Below are 11405 nucleotides of genomic sequence, written 5' to 3'. Positions count from 1 at the left end.
GTCCATATGCCACAACTAAAGCCATAACTATGAAGGTCAGTCTCAGGCCACAACTAAAGATCCCACGTGCCGCGTGCCACAACTAAGACCCGGCACAGCCAAAATAAATAATAAATAAATAAATATTTTTAAAAAGGCAACGATCATTTGATGTTCCAACTACCTGTTTTTGTTGTTGATTTGTTTGTTTTTCCAAAAATCTCCTCTGTATCCTGGCTCCTTCCTTACCTCTTTGGAGCAGTCCCTCCCAAATATCTGACAGGCCGACTCCTGGGCTGACGTCCTCAGCGAGTCCACCACATAAAACATAATTCTCAACTTTTAAGTCGTGAATTTTTTTTCCAGTCCACAGTGGGACTCAGAAATCTGTGTCCCATCCAGCTCCCAGGTGACTCTCAGGCACGCTAAATTTGAGGGGTTGTAGCCACAGAAACATAGAGGGAGGAGGCCGGAGAAAGCAGGACTGCGCCCCAACTCCTCTATCTCTGAGTGGTGTATAGGCGGCATATTCTCTTTCGTAACCATTGCCAAGGTCTCCGTGAGGGGCTGGTAATGTAGTTCGGTGGGAGTAACTTTTTCAAAGACGCCTCCCCTCCTATGTAAGAGGCTGAACTCTCCTCCCCAAGCAGCCTAGCGAGCGGATCTCGGGCAGCCTCAATTTCCTAAGGCTGGAAAGCGCGATGCACGCGCAGTGACTCCCCGCCGCCAGGCCCAGTTCCACCGCGAGAAAGCGCGCTGCGAGGCTGCCTACCGCCCCTCCTCCCTCACCCGACCGCCCCTCCTCCCTCACCCGACCGCCCCTCCTCCCTCACCCGACCGCCCCTCCTCCCTCACCCGACCGCCCCTCCTCCCTCACCCGACCGCCCCTCCTCCCTCACCCGACCGCCCCTCCTCCCTCACCCGACCGCCCCTCCTCCCTCACCCTCCGCCGCCTCGCCCCGCCTCGCGCATGCGCAACGGCGTTTTTCCCGTGACCCTCCGCGGCGCAGGCAATTCGTAGCTAATGGCGGGTCCTTGGTCTCAGGCTTGTTGCAAAAGATGCTCCTCTACTAGCTGTGCGTGTGGCGACAAGGGCAAGTGGAGCAACTCCTCGCTCTTAGGCAAGCGGCTCTCGGAAGACTCGAGCCGCCACCAGCTGCTGCAGAAGTGGGCGAGCATGTGGAGCTGCGTGAGCGGGGACGCGTCGGTGGCCTGCACGGAAAGGACGCGGCGCGAGGAGGCTGCGGAGCCCGCGGAGGAGGAGGACAGGCCGCTGGTGTTTCTGTGCTCTGGTTGCCGGCGGCCGCTGGGCGACTCGCTGAGCTGGGTGACGAGCCAGGAAGACACCAACTGCATCCTGCTGCGCTGTCAGTTCGGGCGGGGGGTTAGGACTTAGGAACGCCTTCTTCCCGGGTGTGCTGCACCTGGGCGGCCCCGGAGGAGGCGGAGGTGTTTTGGGGCCTCCCAGGGTCTTTATTTTTATTTATTTGCTTATTTATTTTTAATAAATTTATTTATTTATTATTTATTTATTTTATTTTTGGCTGCGTTGGGTGCTTCGTTGCTGCACGCGGGCTTTCTCTAGTTGCGGCGCGTGGGCTTCTCATTGCGGTGGCTTCTCTTGTTGCGGAGCACGGGCTCTAGGCGCGCGGGCTTCAGTAGTTGTGGCACATGGGTTCAGTAGTTGTGGCTCTTGGGCTCCAGAGCACAAGCTCAGTAGTTGTGGCACACAGGCTTAGTTGCTCCGCGGCACGTGGGATCTTTCCGGACAAGGGCTCGAACCCGAGTCCCCTGCATTGGCAGGCAGATTCTTAACCACTGTGCCACCAGGGAAGCCCCTCCCAGGGTCTTTAAAGGCAGAAAAATCTGAGACGGTGAGCTGTCCCAGAAAAAGGGGAGGAGGAGGGTCGTCCCTGCACCTTGGCCTTACGAGTGACAGGTTCTTTTCTGAGGTTCCCCCATCCCAGGAGAGCAGTGGATGAATCAGTGTCGTCGTGAGCATTACTTAGAAAAAAATGACCAACTAGGTTGTAAGCATTTAGGGTGTAGCTATTCTGTGTTACTCCTCATAGAAATTAGCGGGCTGTTAATCGGTAAATCGTATTGTTAATGGTTTAGGAAATTAAGCTTTTCGGCTGCCTGCTTCCCTCGGGGGATGTCAGGGTTGATTTCTCAAGTCTTCATAGTTGTATCAGCAGACGCCTTTATCGTCTGAAGTGTTAACAACCGTAGAGTTGACAGAACATAGTGGTATCAAAAAAATTAAAGGAGACTTGCAATAAAAGCACCAACAACCCTATCAAAATTGGAGAGGAAGGAGGATGTAGTAAACGTACAGGTAACTGGTAGAGCCAGTATCTTTTGGAACCTGTATGTTTCCCCAACGTTTCCTGGTTTTGTTGTTTTCATAGTATTTATATAGGGGAGTGGTTCACATATTTTTTCTGAGTTGGTGTAAAAATGGCTGTTCTTTTTGGACTTGAGGTTTTCAAGATGAAATTTATGCTCTGTTTGAATTCTGTAAATATTTTATGGCAGAAATTCACTGATTTGTTGACATTTGTGGAATGTTTTCCTTCCTGGGATATATTGGGAAGAAAGGAGGACAGCAGTGTCCACCTGTTACCTGAAACTTTTTGGAACCTCTTTTCCTTAAGGATGCAATTAATGATAATTGCTGAGTCCCCTTCAGTTGTTAAACAAAAGCCTAAGAACATACATTTCCCATGCAATTCATTGAGTTTAACCCTTTGCAGCTATTAAAATCAATGCAGAAGGACTTATCCCCCAATGCTGACACTCTCATGTCCCCAGAGTTCAACATGCTTTATTCTCATTTATACTTCCAGATACTCTCCATGCATGTATGAGCATGTTTAAATATGTAAATTTTTTGGAATTCCCTAAACATGTAAATTTTTAAAAGCATACTTGAGATTATATTATTTATACTGTTAGGCGTCCTTACTTTTTTATTCTGCACATATATTCTGAGTATTTTTCCATATTAGTGCATATAGATATACTTCACGTTTTTAGTAGCTGCTTGTTGTACCCCCGCTGAGGCAGTATAGATGACGGCCCTCAACTGCATGGGTTTGAATCCTGGCCTGCCACTTACTAGCTGTGTCTTTCTGGGCAAGCTACTTAGTCTCTCTGTGCCTCAGTTTTCTCCTCTGTAAAAATGGGGATAATACTTAATGGGGTGATTAGGAGGATTAAGTGAGTTAATGTGCGTCATGTGCCCAGAAATAGGAAGTGCCACATAAGTGATCTCTTTAATGGAGATGCCATTCATCCTCCCAGTCTGCCCCTGTTGACAGAGGTCTGGGTTTTTTCCCAGTGTTGCCACCATTAGAACAACATGTATGTATTTGGGTTGATTTTGATACAGTAGGAGAAGCTCTTCCTTTTAGTAGGTGAGTTTATGTCATTTACAGCTTTTTAAGGAATAATATTGATATGTTTGGTGTTAAATCTTTACCATCCTTTCTGTTTTTATGTCTTTTCTCTCCTTTATCACGTGGGCGCTTTTGTTTTATATATGGAAACACTATTCTGTTATTTAGTTTGTCTATACCAGTAGTTTTTAAAATTTAAAAAGTATATATAAATATCCTTTTTTATCAGCTTTAGACAAATTGATTTAACACCCTCCCCCTCCTTCCTCCCAGTGAAAGATTAGAAAATGAACTGTTGGATTAATTTCCATTCCCCTCCCTGCTCCAATTGGAGTTAGTTTAATTATTTTTACTTTGTCAAGGTTTATAACATTTACATACTGTTCTGTAGCCATAGTCATTTAGCTTTAATATAATGTTTCTATGAGCTTATTTCTCCAGTCCAGGACTCTTATTAATAATGAGAAAGCTTATTAATAGCTTTCTCATTCCTGAGTTGTTTATTTGATTAATCTTCACCAGTGGTTTCCCCATCCCCAAGAAAACTTCAAGTTTGAGTGCTTGAAAATGTCTTTCTGTTGTCTTTATACAGGAATGTCGACGTGGCTGCATGTTCAGTTCTGGTGTCATGCTCTTTGCTTTTTCCAGGCACAGGGAGCAGCTAGTGCAAAGGCCTTGAGGCTAGCGGGGCCGAATAGTAGATTAAAGATAAGATTTAGGGAGGAAGGAAGGGGCCAGAAAATTTAGGGCCTTGTAGGCTGTTCTGTGGAATGAGAATCTATTCTAGTGAATGAGTTGTTTAAGCAGGAGAGTGATATGACCCAGTTTTTTCTTTGGAGGATGTACTGAAGAGAAGAATAAGCATGGAAGTGGGCAGGTCAATCAGGAGCTAGTGCAGCCGTCCAGGCAGAGGAGGTGGTGGTGGCTTGGGGGCTGGACTGAGGGTTGTGAGGTAGAATTGACAGGATTTAGCTGTGGGGTGTCTGTGCAGGGAGAAGGGTAAGGAGACAGTGAATCAGGGGTGATGCCGGTTTCTGATCTGAGCGATGGGTAGATGGAAGTGGAGTTTACTGAGTTAAGGCAGACTGTAGAGGAGGTGAAATCAAGAGTCTGTTCTGGCCATTGTGGGTCTGATGTCCTTTCTTCATGTGCCTCTGCTCCCGATTCCCTCCCTGCCTTTAGTGTGTTCTGAACTTGGGAAACGGGAATGTTTCCTGCTGCTTCTAGGGTTCAGCTGTGACCCCTGTCCAGGTTGTGGTCTAAAAGGTTTTTGGCTGAGCTCCTGAGGACCCTCTCAGTTACTTGTAGAGAAACGAGCTCTGCGTGTGAGATCTGGAGATGTATGCACAGGCTTTTATCCTCTTCCTTGGGTTGATCCCAGTTTTACTGTGTCTGGCGGGTATTCTTGATAGTCTTTGATTTGAGGTTCTAATTGTCCCAAATTTTACTGTCAGTTGAATTTTTTCTTCCTAATTTTATTCACTTTGTTAATTTCAGTGTTTTCTGGGAATGGAAGGAAATAACTCTTATTCTGCTATCTTTTTCCAGAAGACCCTGTACCTTTAGTTTTAGACTACCCCGTGTGTGTGACTTTTGGGCCTTTATTTTTTTCTGGGCTTCTGGGTTCTAAAATAAAAGTTGAATTAGAAGTTCTCTCAGTGTCTGCGTGTGTATTGTAACAAACTGCATTAATAAATTCTTGTTACTTTCTTCTTTCTAGGTGTTTCCTGTAATGTTTCTGTGGATAAGGAACAGATACTATCCAAACGTAAAAATGAAAATGGTTGGTGAGTAAGGCTATATTTATGTGAATATGTACATTAGAGAAAATGTTTATTTTTCAAATAGAAGTCTTTAAGGAGATCATCAGCAGTAAGATTTGGGATAAAACTTTTTTTCATGGTAATCAGTATAAAATCAGTCATTCTAATATACCAATTCTTGAGTGCTGGTGGTCCCCTTTAGATATGAGATGGAAGAGTTTCTAAACCTCTCAGGGCACATTCTGACACTCCCTTTTTGGGTGTTTGCGCTTGGTGTGAAGAAAATCGAAAATAAAAATAGAAAAGGAAAATATCTGTATCATGGAATCTCCAAGCCAAAGGATGCTTTATATTAATACTCCGTACCCTTTTCATGTCATGGCACGCATAGAAAATGCTAAGGTCATGCATACACACATATACGGCCTATTGAGGTAAACAGACAGGGCTGCAGAAACAACAGCATGGGGCCTCCAGCACTCGCAGGCCCTTTGCTGCCACTCCAAGGGTTGAAGTGGTCAGTATCTTGCTATACCTGCCACACATCTGCTGCAAGTGGCGTCCTCAGCAAACTGAATGGGAAGCTCTGCCTTCTAGTATTGTTGCCCGAAACGTGTTGTACTGATGTATATGAATAAGTGGTACACAAGCAGTTAAACAGAAATTAATAATCATATATATATTTTTTATTTTAAAATGTTGGTTTTTAATTTTAGTAACATTAGATTGTCCCGTTCAAATAAAGTGTATTTTAATTGAAAAATTACTCTATTTAAGGAGGATTAAATTCATAATAGGACAGGTAGTAAGTGGATATAAGGAAAATTGTACTGTTGGCATGCTGGTGATGAAAATTTGGAAAACCCAACCTTAGATCTTTTCTCATTTTGTAGATGAAGAAAGCAAGGCCTGAGGAGGTTACAACTTCACTAAGGACACAGGGCTAATTAGTAAGAGCTAGGATGATGCTTTGTTATTTCTCTTTGTTTCCTGCAGAGTGTTCTCTACTTCCCAACTCTAGTCATTTTGATGTCAGCTTTACCATTTTTGCCATATCCATGTAACAGCTGTGCTATCATGTACTTAATATTTTTCATTAAAGTGACTCCTAATTTTTATTTAAATTTATTTAAAAAGGAATCTTTATATTACTGCCATAAATGTATCATTTGCTGTAAGTGGAAAGTAACTGTGAAGATAATTACACTGAAAACACATGTTATTAAATTCTAGCTGAGACAGTATTGCCTGGCTGGTTCTGAGCCTGAGGTCTGTTCTCTTACTGTTAAAAGATTTGCAACTGTGAGATACAGGTTAAAGACATTCTAGCACCAGACTGAGACTTTCTTCTCTTTATAATCAGGATTGTTAGAGAATTGAAAAGGGAATTGACTCTCGCTCTGAACCAGTGTTGCTAAGTCCTGTTTACTTGTATCACCTGAACCCATCCTTTATGCCAAACTGTGGCCCATGGGCTAAGCACCTGATTGTTTGGGTTTTTTTTTTAAGATTTTTTTTTTTTGATGTGGACCATTTTTAAAGTCTTTATTGAATTTGTTACAATATTGCTTCTGTTTTATGTTTTGGTTTTCTGGCCCCGAGGCATGTGGGATCTTAGTTCCCCCACCAGGGATCAAACCCACACCCCCTGCATTGGAAGGCGAAGTCTCAACCACTGGACCGCCAGGGACGTCCCAAGCACCTGTTTTTGTAAATGCATTGTTACTGGAACACAGATCAGTTATGTATTATCTGTGGCAGCTTCTGTGCTAACAGTGGTAAAGGCAAGTAGTTGCAACACACACCATATGGCCTGAGAGCCTAAAATATTTGTTCTCTGGATCATTACAGAAAAAAATTTGCATATCCCTTCCCCAGAGTGTTAATGATCCTTGGTGGACAATATAACATTAAAAGGACATGTGGAATCTTTTTGTCTTATTTCAAAATTTTAGTTAATTTTTCTTAATACTGAATTGAGGCATTTACATTCTAGGAAAACACCACCTTAGTACACTCTCTTCTTGTCACTTTTGTACATGCCCTTTGTCACTGGATACTTAAGGCAATGCAGCCTGGAGGTGACTGTCTACATTTCTGATGTAAGCATCTTACTATCATTTTTTTCCTTTTTTTGTACATATGACTTAGTAGGGTCAGAATAACATACTTTAGCAACTTAAACGTTTAGGTGTTTATGGATCTCAACAATGGGATTTTTGTTATAACCAGTTGCTAAAGCGGTGGCATTTCTCGTTGCAGCATCCTGGAGACTTTGTACTGCGCAGGATGTTCACTCAACCTCGGCTACATATACAGATGCACACCCAAGAATCTAGACTACAAGAGGGACTTGTTCTGCCTCAGTGTTGAAGCCATTGAAAGGTAAGTTTGATGTATAAATGAATAGCTCATAACTGAATTCTCAGAAACTTGCTTGCAGAGAAATTGGTATGAAAACATCGAAACTAAATCAACACTGGTTAAAATATATTTTAAAATAATTTCTGACAATAAAGCTAGTGATTTTTTGTTTGGACCCGATTTATTTGCTATTGGAAAAGTCTGTCATTCTAAATTGTAGGAGAAAACACTCCGAACATTTTTCAGAGTAAAAATATGTTGTTTTTCTTAACAATTGAATTTAGTTTAATAGGATTTTTTTTAAAAGCTATTGTGTGGATCAATATATTTTGTCCATTTTATTTTTCCCTCTAGTTTTTGGTCTCCTAGAATATCATAAAGAAATAGGAATTTCAGAAATGGTCAGGAAAGAAGTCCCTTTGGTGTTCTGGAAAAGTAGAAATACAAAGTCCAACTATTTCCTTGAGAGTGGTAAATAATTGTCTGCTTTTTTTGAGAGTTGCAAGGAAGTACCTTCATTTTTCAAGACTTCTAAAAAGCGTTAGGAGACAAGGTGAATTAGGGTCTGATGACAGATATCTTAATGGCCCTCTAATTCACTAGCCTTTTTAAAATAGGAAACAGTCAGTTGACCCTAGTGTATTTTCACTTATCCTGGAAAAGATGTAATCCTCAAGATTTTAAAGATGCCTAGGAAACCTTAAGTATCAGGAAAGAAGAACAATTTAAGAAGGAAAAAAAAAAAAATGCCTACACTTTCATTACTCGAGGTATTTCGTCACTCCGGTTGAATTTCTTAGAGTTTCTCTTTAAAGAATTTAAAACAGTATTCTTCTTATTATAATTTTTCATTTAATTATTCTTTGATAACTGCAGTTTGGCCACCTTCTTTGAAACTAGACAGGTTTAGGTCAAAATTATAAAATCTGCAAACTTTTTATATTCCTTACACAAGAGAATAATATAGCAAGCACTGCTCATTGATGTAAAGCATGTAGGCCTGCCTAGAGAGAGATCAGATCTGTTTTGGTTTTAAATAGAAGACCCAGGCCCAAACAACTGCTCCCTTAATCTCCATGAGAATTTTACTAAGATTTGTGAAAATTATGTGGGGGAGAGTACAGGTATAAACAACGTGAACTCTTCAGTACGGTTGGTACAAAACTTTAATAAAAGTGATACATATCTGTATAAAAGAAAATGTGTGGAAGATTTCTCCATAGAGGGTTATAGTATTGAAGCTGTTTTTTCCTGAACAGTTGAATACCTCTTGGGGCAGAATTTTAATGACAAGGAACCTGGTTTGTTTTAGAAGTGGATGCCCTCTGTAATGTTTATTTACAGTGTTATAAATTACTCAATACCGTTTAATTTTTTCCCCCATCTCATTTTTCTTTTCTAAACGGGATATTATTGCCCTCTGCAATTTTGCCTCCCATGACATTTTTCAGAAATTTAATCAATTTAATCTTGGGTTTCCAAGAGAAGACTGTTCTTATTTGACAAAAGAAGTGACATATTGAAGTTGTTACATGTAATGAAGGACTCCCACTAAAGAAATGCAAACGAATCAAATTTCTTTTTTTGAGAAATACCAGCACCTTCTTCCCTACTGTTTAGATTTATTTGGTCACCGAAGCTGGGCCTCTTCTCCTTCCATCACGAGGCCAATTCTTCTGTTCTTTGTATTTTCTAAACCACAGCATCTCATCACCCCAGAGAGTGGAGCAAAACCTAAGTTATAGGATAACTGTTGAAGTTGCCCAAATCTAGGTAATCAAGAGTTGACTACACAAATTATATACTAAAAGTCAAACTTGAAAATGCACACGTTCCTGAGAAGTTACATTAAAAAAAAAAAAGTAATATAAAGCAGTGGCTTCTTCAGGATCTTTTAAAACTTTAAAATAGAATTTTGAACCATGAGTGGTAATGTTTTGCCACCCAACTTACTACAGAGCAAGTTTATTTCCAATAACAAAATACTTATAATATTGGGAAATATGTAGGGCTCTCGGACAAAGCTGTTATGGAGAAAAACAGGATTTCATGTAGTTCAGCTTCCTATGTAGGTTGCTATTAACAAAAGTAGTTGTTTTATGTGTTTACTTGGTACTAATATATAGTTTGATATACATATTCGAGTTTTAATATCATTATTTTATTTTATTTTATTTTATTTTATTTTATTTTATTTTATTTTATTTTATTTTATTTATTTTTTATTTTATTTTTATTTTATTTTATTTTATTATTTATGGCTGCACTGCGCTGCATGTGGGATCATAGTTCCCAGACCAGGGATCGAACCTGTGTCCCCTACAGTGGAAGCGCAGAGCTCTAACCACTGGACCACCAGGGAATTCCCTTAATATTATTCATGTAAATTTTATATTTACTCCCTTTTCATGTTTTAACTTTGTACTGTTATTATACTTCAGTTATGTTTTAGGGTCCTCTGAAAAGCAAATTGTGTCAGAAGATAAAGAGCTTTTTAATCTTGAAAGCCGAGTTGAAATAGAAAAATCTCTAAAGCAGGTAATCTTGTTCTGCACTTTTTGTATCTTTGTATGAACAACTTCCAGTCAGTGAACAATTGCTCCTCCACGAATAATCCTTAAAGTGTTTTCTGTTTTGACCTTAGCACTTTCATGGTAAGAGAGCGCTTATTTTATTTTATTCTTATTTATTTATTTCAGTTGTTAGTAAAGTTGATTTTTTGGGGAGCCAAACTACAAATTAAGCTAAAGCTTTATCAAAAAAATAATAAAGAAGATACTTCATACTAAAATCAAAGTAGTATATATTCTAAAACTATTAAAATAGAAATATATCTTCTTAATGAAATCAGTATTTCACGGTAAAAATAGCCTTGTTTTTGAATGTTAACATCCTCTCACAGATAGGCAAGATAGTGATGAATGTATAAAAAAGCTACAGATTAGAGGTTGAGAACTACTGTTAATAAACTTATGTCTTATTTAAATGGAATTCTGTTAAATACTTAATATCCATGTGTAATGCATAACATGTTCAGAAATTGTATTAAGGATGAATATTTTAATCATATTTAACCATGTATGATTTTAATCATGTATTTTTTTTTAATATTCTTATTTCAATTCAATAGATGGAAGATGTTTTGAAAGCATTGCAAACAAAGCTTTGGGAGGTTGAATCAAAATTGCCCTTTACCAGCTGCAAAAGCTGAAATCTGTTCCAAGTCTCCCGTTCTGGAGTCCTTTGCTGATGGACAGTTGTTTCACATGTAGCAATTCTTGTTATAATTTACTTCACTTAGAACTGAAAGAATCCAAAATGGTCATGTACTTTACCTTCTCTTGTACTGATCAAATGATCAAACGAGAAGAGTTGGAGAATTACTTGTCCAGCTGTATTTGATGGTAAAAAGATGATTGTTTCCTAAATTCCAATTTTAAAGTCATGATACTTCCTGGAAGTGAAATTTAGTAGTTTTTATTTTGATAAACTGCCATAATTTTCTGAATGGTTTTCTCCTCAGTACCAAATTCGTTATTCTTTATTTCTTATTTTTTTTAAACTTTATTTCACCTTTAATACTTTGAACAATATTTAATATTGAGTGGTAAGAAAATCTTAGAAGTTTTCCCACCCACTGTGTGGTTGAATCTCCTCTGAAAACTAATTCGTCCAGCTCTGTGGAGAAACCGGTCAGTTGAGTTATTTGTCAGAACTATTCAAAACCTTGCACAAGAGCAGAATAGCATGTGTTCTAGTGGCGGTAGAATTCCACTTGATCCTGTTTATTTACTACTATATGCCAAAAAACCCTGACAGAATATTTACCAAAAAGGGTAGTAATCATTTCTGAGGGTGGGATTCTGGGGAAGTTTTCAGTTTTCCAGTTTTCTATAAT

General features: G+C 39.6%; 1 protein-coding gene across 1 annotated transcript; it reads left to right on the top strand.

The window, feature by feature from the left end:
* The first annotated feature begins 964 nt into the window (after positions 1-964).
* MIS18A (MIS18 kinetochore protein A) lies at positions 965-10973 on the top strand. The gene is made up of 5 exons (XM_082461024.1): positions 965-1346; positions 5101-5167; positions 7406-7528; positions 9949-10045; positions 10638-10973. Exons 1-5 carry the CDS (start codon positions 1004-1006, stop codon positions 10716-10718), a joined length of 711 nt encoding a protein of 236 aa, XP_082317150.1. The 5' UTR covers positions 965-1003; the 3' UTR covers positions 10719-10973.
* The last annotated feature ends 432 nt before the right edge of the window (positions 10974-11405 follow it).

The sequence above is a fragment of the Balaenoptera physalus genome (genome assembly GCF_965194825.1).
Source record: "Balaenoptera physalus genome assembly, chromosome: 4".
Lineage (NCBI taxonomy): Eukaryota > Metazoa > Chordata > Mammalia > Artiodactyla > Balaenopteridae > Balaenoptera > Balaenoptera physalus.
Note: the sequence above shows the minus strand (reverse complement) of the source record. Positions and strands in the feature narration are given on the sequence as shown.